Source organism: Gymnoscopelus braueri, assembly GCF_963280865.1.
Source record: "Gymnoscopelus braueri genome assembly, chromosome: 6".
In the NCBI taxonomy this organism is placed as follows: Eukaryota; Metazoa; Chordata; class Actinopteri; order Myctophiformes; family Myctophidae; genus Gymnoscopelus; species Gymnoscopelus braueri.
Genome location: NC_137607.1, coordinates 48726994 through 48750980, shown reverse-complemented (window position 1 = coordinate 48750980; position 23987 = coordinate 48726994). Strand labels below are relative to the sequence as shown.

The 23987-nt window shown below is 42.7% G+C and overlaps 2 protein-coding genes across 2 annotated transcripts in view; both read left to right on the top strand.

Moving 5' to 3' along the window:
* Positions 1-3421: 3421 nt before the first annotated feature.
* Positions 3422-4846, top strand: LOC308086625 (aspartyl aminopeptidase-like; the record flags this gene model as incomplete). Its single annotated transcript, XM_080430244.1, has 1 exon — positions 3422-4846. One exon carries the CDS (start codon positions 3422-3424, stop codon positions 4844-4846), a length of 1425 nt encoding a protein of 474 aa, XP_080286370.1.
* A 4833-nt stretch (positions 4847-9679) lies between these two features.
* The window catches only part of lrrc7 (leucine rich repeat containing 7), a gene marked incomplete at its 5' end in the record, with an annotated part of 88872 nt that continues 74564 nt past the window's right edge, over positions 9680-23987 (top strand). Inside the window, 1 exon segment of the mRNA XM_080430763.1 lies at positions 9680-9704. Within this exon segment, the coding sequence (XP_080286889.1) occupies positions 9680-9704 (25 nt within the window).

Genomic DNA, 23987 nt, shown 5'->3' with positions numbered 1-23987 from the left:
TAAAACTATTTCCACTATTTCTTAATTCCATTTAAAGATGTGTTTACACTATATTTTATAACTAAGGGATAGATGCTAAAAAGTTATAGGCCTGGAACCCAGTTAGCATATCAACAGTTCTGATGTTCACACCTCCATTTTGGAAGACAATTAGCTCCCTATTGACGGCCCAATTGCTGATGGCTCTTGGTGTCGATGTGTCTTCATTAATATTCTCACTAACTCAACAATGAGATCTCCCACTCAACTCTGTGGTTTGATGTAGGTGATCAACTCCATTGTTTAGTTTAGTGAGAATGTGTGAAGGGTTTCAGTTCTGTTGGGCAGTTTAAAAGTTTAATCCCCCTGGATATTTTGTGCTAAGTCTTGCAATCCATTATTTTTCATGGAATCTTCTCTGTCCAATTGTCCAGAGGTCATTGTATTCCAAACCGCATACCTTTATAGCATCAATTCCATGTGTCATAAAGTGTTGAACAATTAACAAATGGGTGTCTTTTTCATTATTAATGGTATATCTCTGTTGGCTTATTATTCTAATTGCTATGGAGTTGCTCGTCTCTCCTACATACTGTAATCCACACACTTGGCAAGTAATCAGATAAACACAATTTCTGGTGTTGTATGTGATGTTCTAATGTGGCTAATTATATTTTTGTTTGTCCTGTTTTTAACAGTTTGTTTTGGGCTAAAGTAGTTAGGCCTTGTCCTTGTTATCTGGTTCCATGGTTTCAATTTGCTATGGACCAAGTAGTCTTTTAGGTTTTTGTTTTTCCTGTAGGCCGAGATTATGTTGAAGTCCTGTAAGAGGTCCCCTCCCCTGTTTTCAAAATTTCTTTTGATGGCTCTGTTTGCCAATAAACTTTGGCTAGAAAATGTGGTTACTAATGCTAGTGTGGGTTTCTCATTCCTTATTTTCACTTCCTGGAATGTGTTGTATGCTTTCCTGAGAAATGTTCTTGTATATCCACGTTTCCTTAATGCTGTGAACAGAGTTTTGTAGGCCTTTTCAAAATCTGCTGCTTGTGTGCAGATTCTCTTGAAACGTAGGAGCTGTGACTTGACTATTCCTGCGAAACAATGGGTTGGATGGAAGGAAGTTTTGTGGAGCAATGCATGTGTATCCGTCTCCTTAAAAAATACCCTTAAATCCAGTTTGCCGGTGGTATTGAAGTCTTTCCCTTTGAAGACTGTAACATCCAAGAAGTCAATTTGTTCTTTGTTAGTGACATATTTCACTGTTATTGAGGCATGATGTGTGTTTAAGACTTGGATGAACTGCTCAAATTCCTCTGTGGAGTGCTCAAAAACTCCAAAAACATCATCTAGAAACCTAAAATAATGTGTGGGTTTGAATCTGCACTTTTTGAGTGCTGTTTCTTCCCACAAAGCCAAATAAATGTTTGCATAAGATGGTGCAAATTTCTTTCCCATGGCTGTTCCACTGATCTGAAGGAAGGTTTTCCCATCAAATGTGAAATCGTTTTTGGTCAAATTTAATTCTAGCAATTTCAATAGTTCTGCGTCTGGTCTTTGTCTGTCAGGGTACTTTTTAAAGATATCTCTGATTGCCTTCAGCCCCGCTACTGTGTTTATATTGGTGTACAAACTGTCAACATCTATTGAAAACAAAACGGCACCCTGAGGCACTGTGATGTTTTTTATTTTATCAATAAAGTCATATGTATCCTTAATATAGCTTGGATGTTTTACAGATAGTGGGTTTAAGTAGAATTCAATAAATTCTGCTGTGGCATATGTTTCTGAGTTACAATCCGAAACAATTGGGCGAGCAGGTGGAATTTCATAAGGAATAGTCCAGGTACTCGGGTCCTTGTGGATTTTGGGTAGTCTGTCTGTCTGTCTGACTGACTGACTGACTGACTGACTGACTGACTGCTGACTATGAGATTCAATTCAAAGAGGCCTCACAGGTAGTTTGTGGTACTATCTGTGTAGGCCCTATAAAGAGAAGGTGCATTCGCCATCTGTTTTGAATAAGGGGTGTCATGTTTTGCAATTAATTAAACTTACATAAACTATTTATGTTGTTAAGGCTTTGTGAATTCTATTTAAAATAAAGTATAGTTTTGGACCATGGCAGAGGCGCGCCGACTCAGTAGACCTTGAGGCCAAGGAGTCGCGCCCGAGCGCCTCCAGGCGCGAGTGCCCGTGGCGACCGGCCGATGGTCTGCTAGTCGACTCAGCGCCGTCCGAGTTATGTACCGATAGGCACAGAATCGTAAATAATATTGACTGACTGACTGACTGACTGACTGACTGACTGACTGACTGACTGACTGACTGACTGACTGACTGACTGACTGACTGACTGACTGACTGACTGACTCACTCACTCACTCACTCACTCAGTCACTCTCTGGCTGAGAGAGAAACTGTTTTCTGAGACAGACTTTGATTAATCTGGTAAATCTTGAAGGATCCTAGTGCTGTTCTGGGTTTAAGCAAGTCCACAGACTGGCATTGACAACTGGCACAGATGGCAAGTGCTACTTTTTTCAACAGTGATATTTTTTTAACAGTAGAGCACATCCTACCATAAATAGCAGAATATCTTTATACAGTAACATACACTTGTATGTTTTTTTCCCTTCTTACTTTTCTAGAAGAAAATAAATCGCACACTCAAAAGGGTAGATGGCAAATAGAAGTAATAATAATGTCTGTGTGTCTGTTTGTCTTTTTTGCATGTCTACATTCCAAGTTGGGCTGAAATGTTCCATAATAATATGAATAAACACCTGAATGATGCCTTTGGGCAAGTTGCTGCTTGGTTATTGCCTCAGTCTCACAATTTGTAACCCTGGAGGCCTACCTTTGGGTCAGCAGCAGTCATGCATTTCCTTTTCACACTTTGGCCAATTTGAGCTTGACCTGCCTGATCTTGTCTGGCTTCTCTGGCCCTTAAAGCTTGTTTTCTCCCCGCAGGAGCTTTAGCCCCACTTCTCATGAGCTGGAGTTGAAGATGTAGAAGTATCAGATATACGTACAGTAAACGATGAAAGACTAGCTGTAACGTCCGCGAGCCTGTGATCTCACAGAGCGATGTCAAAGCATGACATCATAAGTGACACCAGCCAGTTGTATTATTTAACTGGCTGCATGCGGTACCTGCATGGTACGTTTGTGACACCCACCTCTCCATATATGGGCATGTTACGTTTGTGACGCCCACCATCCACCCACAAGGCAATTATAATATAGGAGGATGTTTTATTATATTATATTTGACTTTAATTTTATTTTAAACTGCAAGTCAATATATGGATATATGGCAATTATGGAGCCCAAATATGGAAATGACGGATGTCATAAACGACTGGCATCATAAACAGCATTGTCTGTCTTTCACCTCAACGTTGAGTACCGCGAGTGCAGAGGTTGAAAGCCCAGTCAATGAATGCCGTCTCTGATCATGAAGAGCTCCAAAGACGCTGTAAAGACTGCAGCCAAAGAGTTCCTGCAGTTTGCCAACAAAGGGGTGTCACCATACCATGTGGTTGAAGAGTGCAAGCGGCTTCTGTTGGGAGCCGGCTTCATCGAGCTGAAAGAGTCCGAGCAGTGGGATATCAAACCCTGTTCCAAATACTTTGTAACCAGAAACTACTCCAGCATCATCGCATTTGCAGTAGGCGGGCGCTACCTCCCAGGAAATGGCTTCTCTATGATCGGGGCGCACACAGATAGCCCCTGCCTCAGGGTGAAACCCCGGTCTAAAAAGACCACGCAGGGTTTCCTGCAGGTTGGGGTGGAGTGTTACGGAGGAGGCATCTGGAACACCTGGTTTGACCGCGACCTGACCATCGCCGGCCGTGTCATGGTCAGGAGTGGAGACAAGCTGGTCCATCGCCTGGTCCACGTCCCCAGGCCTATTCTGAGGGTCCCCCACCTGGCCATCCACCTCCAGAGGGACATCAACGACTCATTCGGCCCCAACAAGGAGAACCACCTAGTGCCCATTCTAGCCACTGCCATCCAGGAAGAGTTGGAGACTGGCTGTGCCTCCACTGGGGACGCAAGCGGCGCTAGCACCACGGCAGAGAAACATCAATCTGTGTTGGTGAAGCTGTTAAGCTCAGAGCTGAGCGTTCAGCCAGATGCCCTGCTGGACTTTGAGCTATGTCTGGCCGACACCCAGCCCGGGGCATTTGGAGGTTTGTATGAGGAGTTCATCTATTCTCCTCGCCTGGACAACCTCCACAGCTGCTACTGTGCTCTGCAGGGGCTGGTGGAGTCCTGTGTGGGAGATTCTTTGGCCAACGATCCCAACATCCGTATGATCACCCTGTACGACAACGAAGAGGTGGGTTCAGAGAGCGCCCAGGGGGCCCAGTCCAACCTGACGGAGTTGATTCTGAGTCGTCTGGCCTCCAGCCCCGGGAACCTGACGGCCTTCCAGCAGGCGGCGCCACTTTCCTTCATGATCAGCGCCGACATGGCCCACGCCCTGCACCCCAACTACCAGGAGAAACACGATGACAATCACAAACCAGCCTTTCACAAGGGCCCAGTGATAAAGTTCAACAGCAACCAGCGCTACGCTACCACAGCCGTCACCGCCTCCATTGTCAGAGAGATCGCCGCACGTGTCTGCGTGCCCCTCCAGGATATGATGGTCCGCAACGACAGTCCGTGCGGGACCACCATCGGCCCCATCCTGGCCGCCCGCCTTGGCATCCCCGTGGTGGACATCGGGGCCCCCCAGCTGGCCATGCACTCCATCAGGGAGATGTGCTGCACCTCCGGTGTGCTGCAGAGCACTGAGCTCTTCAAGGGGTTCTTTGAGCTGTACCCTACAGTGAGAAGCCTGGTCATTGTGGATTAGAGAAGTGCAGGATGCATCGTTGAATCTCAGGTGACCTCAGCAAATGAGCGAAACGGTCCACTTTTAAAAGACGCATCTTTTCTTTTCTTTTCTATATGTTTTTATTGGAATTTTTAACAAATGATCCCCAGGGGGGATCATTTGTCAAAAACAGTCAAAAACAGCCACTTAATAAAAAAATATTAAAAGTATTTAAACAACACACAAATAGAAAAAAGCAGTGATTTGAAATACCATCTTTTTAAAGTTAAATAAATGTAAAAAACAACTGCAACTTAGATGTGTGATTCTCCCACCCTACCCCCCCCACCCCTTAATCTCCAAGGTTGTCTGGGATAAGCTAATTGTGAGGCACATTTGTCCAAATATAACGAAAAAAAAGTAAAATTCAATAAAAAGCATAAATGAGTGAATTATCTAAGCAAGTCTAGACAGTGGGTCCCCAGGTCTTATAGATTTCTTTCTCAGAACCAATCATTAGAAACTGCAGCTTCCTGAGTTTAGGACGGCACCGTGCCAGGTGGGCATAGTGAATAAACTGACCATCCTGTTTCCAAAGGGTCAAAGGTTGGATCCCTGCAACAACAAAGGTGTTCTTGAGTGTGGTGCTGAATTCTTGCATAATAATAATAATACAATTATAATAATAATAATACATTTAATTTATAATGCACTACATTTGAAACAAATCTCAAAGTGCTACAGAGTAAAAACATTGGCATAAAAAGGCAAAAGTGAAATAAAACCTTTTTCATTGTAAAGCCTTATTTGTGCTGCATTGTACGCCGGAGTCGTGCCCTGAGGGGTGGCAGATCTACAGGCTCACAACTCATTGAAAAAAAATAAACTAAGAAAAAAAGTGTCCTTGAGTAAGACCCTTAACCCCTAACTGCTCCTCCGAGCACTCATCATAACCATCTACAGCCATCAGCTGGGTAAAGCCGAAACTGAATTTCCCCTGTGGGATTCAACAAGCCTCCAAGAACTTTATGCCTATTTCACATGTGTAATATAACCTGGTGAGTGCTGGGTATCCTGCTAGTACTGAATCAGACAACATTTTGACAGTATATAGACAGCCACTTTTGGCATAATATCTCATTGCGTTCTCCTATCTCTTCTGTCACTACAGTGATGGACGTTTGTATATTATGTTCTTTCTTCAATTGTCCAACCTCGTCCAAGGTGCTATTTTTCCACATCTAATAATGCAGCACAGTCACTTTATTGCAGTTTCTCTGGTAAATGGAATTGTTCCTGTTTGTAGCCACATTGTGGGTTCATGTTTATCATGGCTTGTAAGCCTGGTCTACATTCAGTCACTGCCATTGGCCTCCACTTGCACTATAATGCATGGAGTATTAGTATTTGCATAATGGCAATTCAAGAGAGAACCTCAACACTATGACTGTCCTTTTTTAGAATATGACCACATTTCCTCTACATTTTGGCATGCAGGTATGGCATAACGATATCGATGATAAAATAATACGCCCGCACACTGCCAAACTGCACGGTACAGGAGCACATTTATTGAAGGAGAGACAACGTTTCGGTCACTGATGACCTTCTCCAGCCATAATACAGTAGTTTGACAGAGTTACTTACAAACATTTGGCTCATGATCAACCGATCACTATAGGCAAAGTGTGTGATTACCAAGAGGTGACAGCTTGTGATGATGATCAGTATGGTTGGTGACATCATTATTAAAGACACAAGCACCTCAAAAAACTAATACATCATTGAAATGAATTCAAAAAATTATACAAAACGAGTCCATACCCATGGGGGGATATGAGCACATGATCTGGCAACCCGAGAGCCATTCATCCCATAGCTCGCGGGGCCATCCCACAGCTGGGCAGCCGTTACCATGGCGACATTCTTTTACAGAAAAACGCTAATAAACAGCTGACAGTTGGGGAAATTGAAAAACGGGCTTCGCTGTTCCGTGCACATGGTAATGGTCAATGGCTGTGTGCTAGTTCCGATCAATTGCTCCAGGCACTGAGGAGAACCGGGCAGAAGAGATTTTGACCTCACCACCGACCACCGACAGAGGTGTCTGGAATTATAGGAGGATTACAATGATGCAAAGACACACATGGTTGTAAAAATACAATACACAAGGAATAAAATAAAAAATAAAAATAATAGACAAAAGTCACTAGGTCTTAGCCTGGTAAACCCTCCCTCTGGAAATCTCATTTTCATTTGATTCCAGGAGTGAGTCTGGCCTGATGGCTTGTATGGGCGTTTCTAGCGCATTACCAAAAAAACGAGCCTATCAGCGTCGTCGCACATCGTTCTGTGATTGACAGCGACAGTTGGCCAATCAGGTGGCGAGTTCGAGTGAGCCCGAATGGCACCGAGTGCAGCCTGCATGCAGCCGACAAAACACGAACGGCAGCCATTGTTTTCTCCGCTATTTTTTTACTTCAAAAAGCTCTCAAACTTCTATTTTGAGGCACGGAATTTACTTATAAGATATCGTTTGGATAGAGTTTAGTTGTTTAACTTCATATATGTGGTCAATTAATCATGACAGAGCTTATTTAAAAATAAAAATTTAGAGAACCGGTAGGGGCAGGCAGTGACGCGCATGTATCCGAATAAGGCAACCCATTTTGGGCATGGCCGTCTCAAAAGTCCCGTTGCGTCACATTAGTCTGGTGAACTGCTGATTGGCTGAAGGGGAAAAACGATCATTGGCTGAAGGGGTTGTCAGTCAACGGTATTACTCCCGCCCAACTCCAGCCCACAGCCAATATTGCAGAATGGGCGATCAGGCCAGACTCACTCCTGGAATCAAATGGAAATGAGATTTCCGGAGGGAGGGTTTACCAGGCTAACTAGGTCCTGCTCTCATACAGAAATTGTCAAAGAGTGGAAAAATACATATACACAAACCATATATCAAGTTCACTCAAACAACAAATGCAAAGTATGGCATAAGAAACACACTGCCAGAAAGTCAAATAGCCCAGAGAACAGGTGTGCGATTTCTTTAAATATTGCATAGATACACCTGTGAAAGCAGTACAGTTGATTACACATACTATACACAGTAAGCCTAGGTATTAGCTTTTACATTGAGAGAAGAATAAAGCGACAGTCAATACAAATAATTTACCATGGACCTCATGAGGATGGCAGGTTTCATGTGGTCAATGGTACATTCAATAAATTAGTTTTACTATTCTGGGGGCGAACATTCACTGAAATTAGCCTTGGGTTGTACAGTAGATTGCTATTTTTGGCAAAGAGATTTGGTGTAGAGAGGAAAAAGGAGGGGGTTAAACTATCGCTAACTGTTGTCAAAGTAAAAGTTGAGGTATTTATAACACTTTACTATGCTGATCATGTTTAGATGGCAACACAGGTTTTATATCATCTCAAAACCATTGTTAGTGCATAGCACTAGAATCTTCAACAAATAATTAACCACTTGAACCTTTCACAGAAATTAGCTAAATTGTGAGCTTGTAGATCGGCTATTTTCAGCAAAGATATATAATGTAGAGCGAAAACAGAACAGTTACTAGTATAGAGAAGGACTCCGGTCAACCAAGTAGGCCTGTTAGGGTTGAAGTGATTAAAGTGCCTCCAGTTTACTTTTTGTCACAGTGCTTCATTGACAAAAAGTAGTTTTTTTAGTCAATAGATTGTAGGGCCAAGCTGTCCATCCATTGGTTAATATAGAACAGCTACTTGTAGACCAGTGGGAATAGAACAGGCACATAGAAGTCATCCACTAACACTAACACACTGTGCTGTAAACATTACATTGGCTTTGCACACATCGTGCGTGTGTGTGTGTGTGTGTGTGTGTGTGTGTGTGTGTGTGTACTTCCCAGTAGCCTACACACGTTTTCATTTTCACACATACATTGTACACACACACACACACACACACACACACACACACACACACACACACACACACACACACACACACACACACACACACACACACACACACACACACACACAGAGAGAGAGAGAGACATCTCTGGCGTCCTCGTTCCATCCATCCATTCTCCCTCTGCTGCTCTCTCTCTCTCTCTCTCTCTCTCTCTCTCTCTCTCTCCTCATCCTCGCCTAGGTAAAGGGGAGGAGACGCTCGTTTGACACGGATCGTGAGGAACGGCTCTTTTCCTGCAGCGCGGCGGTTTAACGGCTAATAACGGGGAAGGAAGGGCATCGGAGGAATGTCCTCGATCCTCTCCGTTAAACGGATCCATTTACCGAACGTGATTTTTTTTTTGGTTTGTTGTAAAACACAACTCTTTTGTACGGTTGTCTCTTTCCATTCATTCCATCACACCAGGAGCATGCAGGAGGGCTCGGTAACAAACTGACATCATTACCAAAGCAGCAGCAGCATCACATCAGACTGTTGGGTTGGGGAGAGATTTTGAAGATCTCGTTGAGCGGTTACTCGGCCGGGTTTAACAACGACTTGGATATAATATAAACCTCATTTATCTGATCCTGTCCGACGCCAGTGTGTGTAGTTGAGAGTGGATTATTATCGACGCCCGTTTGGACATCGATCGTCGCTATTGTTTTGACATCATATTATCCCGTTATGATCATGATGATGATCATCTGCCCCTTTCATCCATTTTCTGAGCAGTGCAGGAATAAAGATGCTCTGTGGTGGTGACTCCGCCGTGAGAGCTGATCGTTGGATGTCAGGTGTTTTTTTTTGGGTCCATATATATAATATAACCGCTTGATCGGTGTATATATATATATATATATCAGGCCAGCCAGAGAGGGATTCTTATTACTGGAGATCTGATCGTCTAACAACGACCCTGCCAGATGGATAATTACTCTACTCTGCAACGTAAGTCAGGACACAAGCCTGTCATTATGACAGCGTACTTTGATTCGGATTGTCAATCAGTCGATCATTATAGAGAGTTGTACATGGCTTTGTAGCTTAACGCATCAGGTCGGACGCGTTAAGCTACAAAGACATGTACAACTCTCGTTACTCTCTATAACGGTTACAGTATAGCCTTGTGTTTTCATCTGTGCGACAAGGATCGTGTCATTTTACCGGTGATTATGGAATTATTCATGCTATCTTGTTGTACCGTGGTGGTGGTGGTGGTGGTGGTCCGTGGTGGTCCCCCATTATATACTCCCAGGCAGGCAGCATTAATACGAGCGTTTGATAGGATTAGATTCACAGGACGGCCTTATCTTATCAGCCTCTAATGAGTAGCATCCTGTCTTAATGAAACTGCCACCATGATGATGATGACTGCGGGGTGAGAGGAAGTGAAAGAAAGTGATGCCATGTTATACCATGTTATACACACACACACACACACACACACACACACACGGGTCTACCATGTGCGCGCGCGCACGCACGCACATGGTAGACAATATGACACTGGCTCTCAAGTAAAGGGCCCTAATAATGAGCCCTTGCATTCCATCCATTTGGTTCCATTTGTACACAGAGAGACCCCTGAGGATTTTACTGTGTGGGGTGGTCCCTGACAGATAAAATCAGATCTTGTGTGTGTGTGTGTGTGTGTGTGTGTGTGTGTGTGTGTGTGTGTGTGTGTGTGTGTGTGTGTGTGTGTGTGTGTGTGTGTGTGTGTGTGTGTGTGTGTGTGTGTGTGTGTGTGTGTGTGCGTGCGTGCGTGCGTGTCCTGGTACAGTAGCTCCAAGACTGTCTGCTATGATAGCTTCATGTATGCCATAATTGACACACACGCACCGACACACCTGTTAAATCTATCCGCCTGGGGGGGGATTCTATTTTGTTAGCCTATTATGCTCATTATTTCCTCTGTTTCACTTGTGTGGTGACAGATTTATCAGCAGTGTTGTTTTACACCCGAATGGTTCATTGCTGCATTTATGTATGTAGAAGTTAATGGTCTTCATTCTCTGGATTCTAATTTGTCCATTGACAAAATAACAACCTCATTCGTTGGGCATAATATATAAAACATACCCACATTGTTTGGTCTCTGAACATATACGGTATACCAGCATTATGTCTCTGAACATAGAGTAGCCTAATAGTCAGTTCCTTCTCTGAATAATGGAGATTAGCCATTGTTTTGCAATTGTTTCTTTAAGCGTATCTTTATAGCAATAGAGTATATGGGGCACAGATTCTACAATTACCTCTTTTCTTAAACCCAGTTCCTTATGGGAGATTTTGCACCTTGCCTGAGACAGTTGTGTTTTCACCAGCATCAACAACCACAACATTTAAATTTGATCATGACATTAGTTTCATTAACAAGCAGTGGTGCAAGCGTCCAATGGTTCCAGACACCGGTAGAATATACTGTATGCACATCCACGGATAAGTGATGCTGTCCTGACAGCTTGTGGTAATGCAATTCCCATTTCCATTTGTGTTACTGTACATGCATGACAGAGAAGGAGGGAGAGAGACTGGGGTGAGGATAAGGCAAGAATGACGTAATATATATCACTTTCTCATTGTAAACCTTCATACTACCTTAACCCATTCAATCCGGGAACGCATCTACAGATGTCTTTTAAATCCTAACTGGTTTCTGAAAAACGTATGTTGCTATATCAGTGGTGCTCAAACTTTTTAATGTCAAGGACTCCCAAAATGATATGTATTTGGCCACGGACCCCCATCTCAAAATATTTAGTTCCAGGAACCCCCCCCTGAACCAAAGATTTGAGTTACAAATGTTCGCTTTAAAAAAATATGTATTCAAAGATTTGCACACATTTTCATGATTTTTCAAAAATAGCAGATCTACAAGCTCATAGAGAGGCACTTGGTGAGCTTGTAGATCTGCTATTTTCAAATAGCCAAAGTATAAAATAATGGTTATAGCTAAAAATCTATATCTATTGATAGGGTTAAAGCTCCAATCTGGGACTTATTTGAAATCATAATGTCATCTGCATGATGATTAAATGTACTGAATGTGTGGTGACTAAATGGTGAATGAAACTGGCACATTAGGCTCTCCTCTGCTCCTGAGAAAGGTTGACTGGTGCTGAATGGAGACGTGTGCTCTCTCCAATCAGAGGTTGGCTCGCATTTCCCGGTTGCACTTGCAGCGTACACATGGCACTTCCTGTGAGTCTACTGTCATATGTATCGCAATGTTTATATCATCATACGCTATACTGTTATAATAGTGTCTACTCTCATCACTTCAGTAAATATTAAGTTTGTATTTGGTCCGTCTATGACATTTTTACTCTTCTGGATAGTGCAGAAGTTATGGATTGCCGCTTTCATCCTTCCACGTGTTATCAGCCTTACAGTATATCACTTTTATGCAAAAACACAAACCAGTCCAAACTAAAGTTAGCAGAAATCCATGTGTGGTGTTGTATGAAGACGTACAACAGGAGAATTAGTGAGGATTCTGCAACAACTTTAAGCGTTTAAAAATATGAAGCAAATAACTATTAAAAGGAAGATTTGTGTTGTAGTTGGCACTGTAGGTATGGAGAAGGTTTGTACATTAGCTAGGTTGGTTCTACTGCTGCTCAGTAACACTGCCACTGCTGCTGATGCTGCTGGTTGCCTAGTGACTGTATCCACTGTCCATGGAACCAACTCCCATCGTCATGGTGATGGGCCAGGTGAAGGAGACCCAGAGAGGATGGGGCAGAGAGACACAACAAAAGAAGTTACCTAGTAAGACAGCGGCCCAGAGACAGAGAGGAGGCAGGCTGATATTTCATTCAAGCACATACACATTACCCACACAGTATGAACCATGGAATCAAATGGGATCCTTTAAGCCACCTGGCCTGACTGTGGGGAGGTGTTTCACACTACACACACACTCAGCTGTGCATTTGTGGATAGTTGAATGTCTCACACACACTGATGCACCCAGCGCTTCTTCTCAATGTGCTAGCCTTTTTGAGAGTGTGAGTGTGTCATAGTATGAGTTTGCTCCTCCATGTTGCCTTCCATGTTTCCATGCTTGCTGATAACATGTGGGACACTGGCTTGGCAGCCCACAGCTTTAATGCAACACTCACTCACCAATGTTTTTGGAGAGATTCATTATAGCATAATAGACTTAAAAGAAGAGAAGGGGGACAGTTTCATGCACCAAAACCCTAGAATGATACAAGAGCATTTGTGAATGCAACTCCTGCCAAGAAAGCCACATAAAATGTGTCTTTAATTAGTGGTCTTATGAATGAAGAAATCAGTATTGGAGAGCATTTCTGAATTCGTTCTCTCAGTAATTCTTCTAACATGGCTGTAGATTTAGGACTGGAGAAAGACTCGCCAGTAAAATTATCTTATCTTAATTATCTATTAAGGGGCCCATTTGAGTTTGACTGCAATTTTTATTTGGAATATTTTGGAGGGGCGTTATGCAGCGTGGTATTCTGCCAGGAGACTGGAAGAAGGGGCTGGGGCAGGGGGCTTCAGTGCACAGGATTTTTTCGTTGGGTCAATCTAGGACAAAACAGTGGTCTCTCTTTTACCCTGAGCTGTTTATTAGACCTCTCTGGGTATATCTGTTATTGTGACTGCAAAGATAAAGAAGACATGAGGAGAGAGGGGTGTGGGGGCTGATATACGATATCTGTAAATAATTAAGTCTTTATAACACATTTCTGAGTTAATTTCAGACTAAACTAAATCTCCAACAATGTCTGAAGACATTGTTTTTTAGATGATTACAATCAACTTGGCCAAAGTATAGTTATAGTAAGTGTTGGGCAAGTTACTTTCGAAATGTAATACATTGCATATTACTAGTTACCATCATTTTAATTAATAAATGATCATACTTTACAATATTACTGTCATTTACAACATTACTGTGTAGAGTATTATATTACTTATTACACTACTTTCCTGTTATTTTCACCAAAATAACCACAGAATTAGGCATTCTAAAATCAAATAGGATTCGGGCAGTGAGTGTAGCCTGCAGGCTGCAGCACACACATGCTCTCTCTCTGTAAAAAACAAACAACATTTAAAAGTACAAGCAGAAGAGGTGGGTTTTCAGCGGCGAAAGATGGGTGAAAACCCACCTCTTCAGGAAACACTACCCTTCCTCTTTGCCTGGCCTACTTGTTGTCAATTAGTTGTACGAGCTCTTGTCTTACTGTCCGAATTATATCTTATATCTTTTGCATAAATGGCAGGAACATTGTCTGGAAACAAGGTAACTTAAACAGGGATTTTGCTAGTAGGATCTGGCAACGAGGTATCTCCTTACTTGTAGGGAATTTCACATTAGTGGCACTGTCCAGATCCAACTTGAACTCATCTTGTTTTTATAGAAGTTTTGGCGGGTAATGTGGATTATTACTTGACATAACATCCATAACAACATAACATACTGAAAGCCGTCGTTAGATTTAGGGGCAGATCTACGGGTGGGTCTGGGTGGGAGCATCCCAGAACCGGTGAGCGAGCGTGCACCCCCCAAAATACGTTCCTGGTTTATTTTTTTCTGTGTGCTGCTTGCTGAAAGCAGCCGAATAGACATTGAGAAAAAAAATCATGTTGACATCATCCACCGGTCATTATAATATCTAAGCTTTAAAAAAAAAAAAAGGCCCACCCAGATTTTTCCAGGCCCAGTCATTAGTCATGTTCTGTCACTGGATAGATTAACACAGAAATACATTTATGAATGTGACAACATACAAACCCACAAATTACCAGTCGTACATGATGTCATTGCACACTCAACTCATTTGCCCCTTTTGTGTGACAACAATCAGCAAAGCAGTGAGAAAAAGGAGAGAGGTAGACGATGATCTTGTATGAGAGAGAGAGGGAGGAAGATACTGTAGTAGAGATAAAAATTATGTAAACTGGAACTCATATGCCGTGCCACGCTTTCATAGCTGTAGGTAGAAATTGATGTGCATATACACTATTATTAAAAGGGCATGCCTCCTGGTAGAGATTTGCACTCTATTGAGCACGTGTTCTATTTTAACGATGAATTTAACTATGCTAAATGACATTCTTCATCCATACACTTAGAAATGCCTTCTCCTGCTGAGGGTTCAAGTTTTATTTGTCACTGATTTATACAGGTACAAGCAGCGAAATGTTTTTGGGACGTTTCCACAGATTGTGCTACATGCATACACATTAAAACAAGAAAAGGAAAAATCGAATTGAATTACAATAATGAAAAATAATATATAAAAATATACAGTGATAGGGCTATACGTTAATACTTAGGGACTTGTCTTGGGCAGGCACAGTAACTTTCTGTGTGCAGTCAATGTCTGATTAAAACTGCAATGTTCACCCAAATTAAAGTGACCATGTGAAGATGTACAAAGCAACAGGATCAATCAATGTGCAAGTGTCACGTCACGTGTATATACATAGTATGAGCAGCATTTTCTCAAACAGAACAAGTGATCAAGCATAGAGACAGTGTCATAACACTTATTGTCTGGCCATGTTTAGTGCTCTAACAGCTTCAGGAAAAAACCCTGTATGTAGCCTAGAGCCCTTGGCTGGTAGGCATCTCAGGCGTTTACCGTTTCGATCATTACAAACAGTTTGTTGCTTGGGTGATTTTTGTCCTTCATAATCCTTTTTTTCCCTTCCAAAGTTCCTACTCCCATAAATGTCCTGCAGAGCCGGAAGAGTACGTTCCTCAGACCTCACCACCTTTCGGAGTGGTCGTAGGTCCTGATAGGAGCTCTGCCCATACCTTATGGTCATGCCCCCTGCCAGGGCGCTCTGAGTTGTGGCGAGGTAGAAGGATTTTGGGATCTTTTTTTACGCCTTGAATTTATGGAACAGTATTCCTGCTTGGCATTGGGTTGTCTTTACATTTGACAATTAATCCACACCCACCTTATGCACTGCACTGGCGGGTGAGAATGTTAATAGAGCACTCTACTGAATGTGACTGCAGATAAGGTTTAGATATGTGTGAGCTGTTTACAGTGTCTGTGCATATTCATGCATGTAACTGTGCACGTGGAGCTGCATGTAATGTAGCTATGCAGAGCATGTGTATGCTTGCGTGTGCCTTTGGTTTTGCGTGTGTGTGTGCGTGTGTGTGTGTGTGTGTGAGAGAGAGAGATGGTCTTATTGTGGAATGCTGACGGTGCGTTTTCCAGTCATAACACTTTTAGATATAGCCTAAGCTGTGAAAATTCACCTTCTAGGCTAGCACTTGACACAGCACGTTCCCTTCTGTTCCTTACCCGCTTTACTTTCTCACGTGTGTGTGTGTGCATGCGTGCGCGTGCACGTGCGAGTGCGTACATACATGGGGTGCCTGTGCTGTGAGTGAGAATGTACGGTTCTCTTGATGAATGTGCACATTTCTCTCATGTCTCGTGCTCTTTGTGTATCTTCATGTAACGTGGTGTATATGTTAAAGGGAAATTGGCATTCCAGGGAAATTGAAAAAGGAGCGCTTGTTTTTACCACCCACCCACCAGGCAATTCTGTATAACCAACACTAGAGGGCAATGAATGCAAGGCACACGCATGCACATGCGTGTGTGCATGTGCATGTGTGCGCACGTCGTGGACACTGGATAGTAACCATAGACTGTAACCCATGAAAAGATATATTCTCCCCCTATCGGTTCACAACTTGGACGGCGCTGATTCGACTAGCAGACCTTCGGCCGGTCGGCGCGGGCACTCGCGCGCCTCCTCGGCCTCAAGCTCTGCTGAGTCGGCACGCCTCCGTCATGGACAATAACTATTATCACGTGTGCGTGTGAATGCGTGTTCAGCGTTCCCCTAGTGTAGATTCCTGGTTGCTATGTGGCGGGGAACAACAAAAGCCAGGTCGGCCTCGCATCAAAGCCCCGCCTCCTCCTCCTCCTCGCACCGCCTCGTATCAAAGCCCCGCTTCGCGCCTCCTCCTCCTCCTCGCGCCGCCCTGTATCAAAGCCCCGCTTCGCGCCTCCTCGCGCCGCCCTGTATCAAAGCCCCGCTTCGCGCCTCCTCCTCCTCCTCGCGCCGCCCTGTATCAAAGCCCCGCTTCGCGCCTCCTCCTCCTCCTCGCGCCGCCCTGTATCAAAGCCCCGCCTCGCGCCTCCTCCCCCTCCTCCTCCTCGCGAGCCTCGCGTATAAAACCCTGTCTCGAAAAGCCCCGCCTCGCGCCGAAGCCCTGCGCCTAAAAGCGAGCGCTCCTCTTTCAATTTCCCTGGAATGCCAATTTCCCTGTGACATATATAGGCCAGTTCCTCGTGGTCAAGTGGATTCTATATGTATCCAACTGCCTAATATTGTGCTGAGCTACTGGTATGACATGGTATTGTGATGCTGTACCATGCGATAGGCTTGGTTCATTAGGTATTCATCATGTCTGTGAACATGCAATGTGCTGTTGAGGAATCTTACACTGCAGTGGAGCATCTAGACTATATGCTACTGCTGCTCTTGTACATAAATTACCACCCATTTTGCCTCTTGTAAACTAGTACTCTGTAAAACAGGTTGGTACTGTTTTTATAGTTCCACTAAGGTTCCACTCCACTTGTACAGAAAGAGAGAATGAAAGGGAGAGTGAGGATGAGCGAGTGGATCGTGACAGTTCTGCTACAGTTCTGCCTTAACTCTTTCAGTGCCAAGAGTATTTTCATAAAGTACTCCCCCAGTGCCAGCAATTTGCGTTTTTTTTTATTTTGTAATTTTGTAATTTTTCATTCAAATAAATGATCTGATTGGGTTTTTAAACCCATAATACAGTTCTACCAGTAGAGAGCAACAAATCGACACATTGATGACCTCGCTGGCTCACTCGCCCCCTCCCAAACAGGCTCACGTCACATCCGGTCATAACCGGATGTTGACATTTTTGACAATCGTTGATCGGGCTAAATTACGATGTGATACACGACTACGACTACGATGACTGATCGTCACCCAGACCAAAGAGAGTAGACGTGGACCTCTCCGTTTGTTTTTTATACCGTGTGAAAAAACGTGACTTTCCCTATTCTGGCCAAAAATGATCGCGGGAAAAAAATTTGAACCGGAAACGGAATCTGCGTCATGAAACCGGAACCCAATGAGTCTGAAGGAGTCAGGAAGCGAAAGTGATCATGAAAAATAAACAGTATAGCGCGACCACAGTCAAAAGTAAAAACTCGGGATTTCTCGTGCTGGCACGGAGGGTACTCGGGAAAAACTCGGGATATCTCGGGGCGTGGCACTGAGAGAGTTAAAGGCAGACTGATGGCCGATTTTTGGGTCCGATGCTGATCCCGATTTTGGAGAGTCCTAGAATACCGGCTAGCGATGTTTTGACTGATATTTTGTCCAAAAGGGCAACATTTTCTAACCAATTTGATTTTTTATTTATTTATGGGTGCAGCAATTAATTAAACTCAATTTCTACCGATTATGAAAAATAAAATCAATTTCAATAAAAATTTATAATTGGATCATTTATTTTACGCGAAAATAGCCATCTACATGCTTCCAACTTTTGAGCTTTGCCTATTTTAGCTACAGTATGTAAAACAAAAAACACACTTTGCAATTTGATTAATGGAGAAGGTAATAATCGATAGTTGCAGCTCTTCTTAGATTTGTTTGAAGTTTCTATTTGAGAACTTTTAACTTAAAAGCATAAAAAAAATAAACACTCCCTTTTGATAATCACGTGAACTGAACTTGATTTTATTTAACCGCTTAAGACCTATAAAAAGAAATACCCGATTTACAAGCTCACAACATGTCGCAAGCTTGTAGATCGCTTATTTCAGAAGTTTTTATTTTTATTTTTGAAATGCCCAAAATAATGATGCCAGTTTGAAAGTGGTTAAAGATAGGGACACATCGGCTACATAATTGTTGATACCGACAAATAAAATAAACTCAAATAATAACAATATATATCGGCCAGACCGATATACAGTATTCTAGCTATAGTTTTGCTATTGAGTAACCCCCACACTGACCGTCTTCTATCTCATGAAGTAGATGTTACTGTAGGCCTGCATCTGCCACCTCAAGCCTCACTCATTCATTGTGAAAGTCTCACTAGCCTGCATAATTTACCACCACTGCATTTTATCCATTTAAGGCGGTGGTGAGGATAATGATGATGATAATCATGATGATTGCAATAATGATGGTGAGAATGACAAATATAATCTTACATCTATCTGTAGCCTATCTCTTATATTTGCTCTGCTTACCACAGTGCAGCTATTGTGGATCTAGGACAGAGTGCTAGCTCCATAGCAATACTCACTGACATTTTAACAACATGAGAAAACATTGTGATCAAATCTCGTTCCTCATTTTTTCATAATCATTGGCTAAAATATGCAAATATCAGTGCCCTCAGCAACATTAGCATTTTAAGGTTATACAGTATAGAATCACATGTAATTTAACTCTGACTATGGCGCTGGGCTGTGGAAAGCTAACGTGGGAACTGTACTGTGTCTGGTCCTGTGTTGTGGCTGCTCTTATGAAATACAGTATGTCCTACTTTTTCACATGTCTACTGCACTGCTTGTTTGCTTCTGCATTATTGTATCACCCCTGTGAGGAATGTCTTTGGAAAAGGCTGCCTGCAATGCTAACGCAAGTTTGGTACAGTTTGGGATTTTCTGCCATTATTGCCACTGTTTAACTCAATCATTAATGCCAGACTTGTGCAATTGCTATTGATATACTAATGTAGGTTAGATATACTGTACATCCGATGGGTGACATGACATCTACAGAATGTATTAACAAGTGCATTTAATGGTGCTAGCTAGGCTGAATATGAGATGACTAAGCAAATCATTGGTGACAGTGCCTCATAATTCTGTTGTCCATATCTAGGCATTGTGCATTCACATAAAAATATTTTAAAGACACAATGCCATTTGAGTCGCTCATACCCAGACATGGGCCCCAATCGCTGAGCCTCTGTGTGAATACAGAGCTGTAGAAGCCATAATGATAGCCTATATACGGTACTTTCAAGTAGTGGACAAGTTATTCTAGGGATGGCATCGATATCAGACTGCTATTGGGTATTGTCTGATAATCCATACTCATAGTATTTGATTCCAGTATTTTGTGACAACACAAAACATGATCTGCTCTCTGCATTGACCAGTTAAAATAAGTTAAATAAATAAGGAGCAATGTTTCAATTAAAAGTTCTTATTTGTCTAACTTTTTTTTTTGGCAGGCAACCCCACACTGAAGTGTTCTATTCCAGTGTGCCCAGAAATTTAAATTCATGAAAATGCACACTGTGCTAATGTTTAGGTTAGCTTAATGTGTTCACTGTGCTAATGTTTAGGTTAGGTTAATGTGTGCAGTTATTTTTTTATTAAAGAAATGATCCCAATATAGTCATTTTGCCAATTCCCCCACGTGTATAGTATTAGTACCTGTCACTGCCAACACCTACTGTTGGACTGGGGAGGGTATAGACAACCACACGTGCCTCCTCCACTACACATGGATATGCTAGAGGACACTACTTTTCACCCGACAGTTTCACCGGGAGGGCGCAACGCATGTGAAGCAATACGCTATTCTCCTCAGCTGCGCACCCTGCTGAACAAGGGCTCCGACCAACCTGTAGGAGTCGCTAGTGTATAGCAACAGAGATCGCCCTTTCCAGTCAGCTTCCCACCCGCGAACACGAGCAATTGAGTTCATTGGAGCGCCTGGCCAAGCCGGACTGTGACTGTGACTGACTGACTGTGGAGGTAGTCTCGGGTCAGATAAGTCAGATAAGCAGAGATCTCCACTTACCGATACGTCTGGTGACATCTAAATTCAATGTAGGGGAGATTTAAAAAATAACTGCATTGCAGGACCAATGCAGAGACCTTAGGGCTGTCCTTACAGTGATATTAGTTTTCAAATCGGCCGGTGTAGGCTTTGTGGGAGGCCATTTTCTTAGCTGTTCCAGTTCATATACACTGAATTTATTTTTCTCGAGATATCATTATGCGGAGGTCTCTCCACTGTGGTGGTTCAGTCTAATTTGGACTTGACCTGACAGAAAAAGTGAGGGATTGTTCTTGTAATGTTACTGCATGATCATATGAAAGATGGATATTACACTTATTATTTGAATCTACCCTGTGCAATAATAGAGGACTGAACCTGACACACAGCAAGGACCAGTGATCGAACCATAGACTGTTAAAAAAAGAATGGACAAAGTGACGCCATTGGTTTCTACAGACCCGCGTTGAAGCCTGTTTCTCAGAGATTTCAAATCTGCCATCTTTCTATATCCGGTTCGAAACGCTACCAGAAACGACTGCTATTGGCTGCTACCGCAGCGAGGGCGGGTCTTCACTCGGTAGAACCAGTAGAAACCCTAGAAACATACCCTACTTTATCATTAATTAAAAAATGAACGGGACCATAATTTACTAAACGCATATCATGATGATTCAAAAAATTACTTTAAACTAGCGATTGAGAACATAAAGTGTTTATGAAAAACTTACTAAGGTAATAAAATCAAGTATAAAGTCCGCCCAAAACCTCATTGACTTTGTATTGAGATTATAATGTATTGCAACCGGTAGAAGGTGAAATAGCGACATATGCTGGGCCATTAATAGGAACAGCAGGCTGAACGAGAACCCGGAAGTGAGCTTCAATTCCAGCGAAGGGGGTTTGCCCCTGGGATCAAACCCAGGACTTCAATTGGGACATAACTGACAATTCATACGGTGGCCATTTTGCTTTTACTTGGGGGTGGGCCAATGGGCCATGTTAGCCATGTGAATATGGTCTGTTATTCTGTGTGCCCTGAGCCTTTATACAGGACTTGGACATACAGTATACTGTAAGAGTAAAGGCAGGACAGCAGGCTTGTCATTGGAGTTATTAAAATGAATACCTCCCAGTTCATCACAGATTTTCAATAAATTAGATTCAGGCCACCTGGAGACCAGAGACTGGCAGCCCAGAACTTGCTCTCACCTCTGACTGGACCTACATCTCACCTTAGACTATGGTTGTGTAACCCTCACATGCTGCTTGTCTCTCTGCACACCCTGGGACTCCGAGATGTGTCTCATTTTCACCACCCTAGCCCTTCTGGGGAGCTCTGGACACAGGGTTCTGACTTGTGGTTGAGACCGTTAACTTTATTGGCTCAGAGTAGTTGTCTGTGCTGATGGCAATGGCTGACTTTCCAATGTTGAACAAAAACATTCAGATTAAGAAATATGTCCTAATGCAAAATAGTAATCTAACACTGGAAATAATAACGGAAATGAAGACTCATAATGACCAGAATAAAATAAAGAGTAAAGACACACACTATTATTTGATGAATAATAAATAAAGGGGCATAGCAAAACAAAACGGACAACAACAAACAAAAAGTCATCTCCATTTCAGTGAATGCACATCAAGCTGGCCAATTTAAATCTTTGATTACAAAAACACAAGTGCACATATCTCAAAACCACACCAAGTTATAAGTTATTAACATCTTAACTAACATAATTGCATAAGAGATTATCTGGATGGGCGTTTTTAATTCAGATAATTTAGAGCACGATTAAACAGGGCTTGTCTTTCTAGCCCTGGAAATCATTAAAAAAACATGGCGCCCAATGCTGCCTGTGTACCAGAACTACAGAGTCCTGTGAGGAACAAACAGCACTAATTGCTAACTTCACAGGGTAGTGGACATCGCAACAGCGATAGTCTTAGAGTCATATTAGACCTACACTTATTGTATGGATACTTGCAGCACAACTATACAATAGGTTTTTGAAAAACATTTAATTCCAGGTTTCCACATAGGTAGGCTTCCATTTACCTTTCCTCTGGTATTTCATAATGTCTCAAATGTCCTCCTTTTTCAATGGTGATATGATGGTCATTTCAGACATAACACTGTCCCTGTTTTGTTTGAGTCCCTGTTTACCATGGCAGCCACTCACAGAACTATTCTGCAAACAGCAGAAGTGTTGCAGTCTGGCTTACCCACACGAATGGGTATGCCAGACAAAAGGTCAAAAATTCAAATCTGTAAAATTGGTCCTTTGCAGTGTATTTCATCATAAGTCATTTGGGAGAGGGAGGGAGGTGTGTTAGAGAACAGATCAGCGGGAAGGGGTGATGTGGGGGGCAGCAGAGGTAGAGAACATCATGTATGGCTGTCGGGTTGCATTAAAAAAAAAGGAAAATAGACTCTGACTGTGGGCCAATGAAGGAGAGACATAGAGAGACAGGTGGATGAGGGAGAGACAGGTTATGAGAGACAGACATGAGGGACGAGGGAGAGACCTGGATGAGAGAGACGGAGGAATGAGAGAGAGGGATTAGGGAGAAAGGAATGAGATAGTGATTAGAGAGATAAGGATGAGGGAGAGACAGAGGGCTGAGAGAGAGGGATGCGGGGGAGAGAGAGACATGAGGGAGAGAGACATGAGAGAGAGAGACGAGGAAGAGGGAGGCAGGGAGGTTGTTCCAGATAGCAGCAGGCCTCACAGTGTGTAGAGACTGAGCTTTATCAGGTGAAGGTGAACTGCTCTGTGCAATCTGTGCTATGTCTGTTCTGTTCTGTGTGTGTGTGTGTGTGTGTGTGTGTGTGTGTGTGTGTGTGTGTGTGTGTGTGTGTGTGTGTGTGTGTGTGTGTGTGTGTGTGTGTGTGTGTGTGTGTGTGTGTGTGTGTGTGTGTGTGAGGCACAGTAGGAGCAGAGTCAAGTACCAAACCAAGATATATAAGAATAAAGATTCAATGAACTACTTAGACTTAGATCCTCATGCTAGACATCTGCACCGGGTCTGAATGACTGAACATTAACATTATGTACATTAACAGTCAATCATCTATTGCCAGTTAATGTAAGAATGGATATATGTACAGACTATCAACAGTGAATATCATTGCTGTCAGGCAGAAACCTTTTTTTCCCCTGTAAATGAATACCCGACTTCGTCATACAACAGTGTTACAAAAAAAATGCAATAACAGCAGAACTACAACCTTGTAGATCTGCTATTTCTGCTATTTTTGAATATATATTAATTAATCATTTGCATCCCTAATCCATTTGCTAGAACAGTGGTTCTCAAACATTTTCATGTAAAGGACCCCTTGACATGAAAAAGCTCAGGGACGTGCAGAAGGATTTGGAGAGGCAGGGGCTGGAATTTCAAAAGGGCACCTATTGG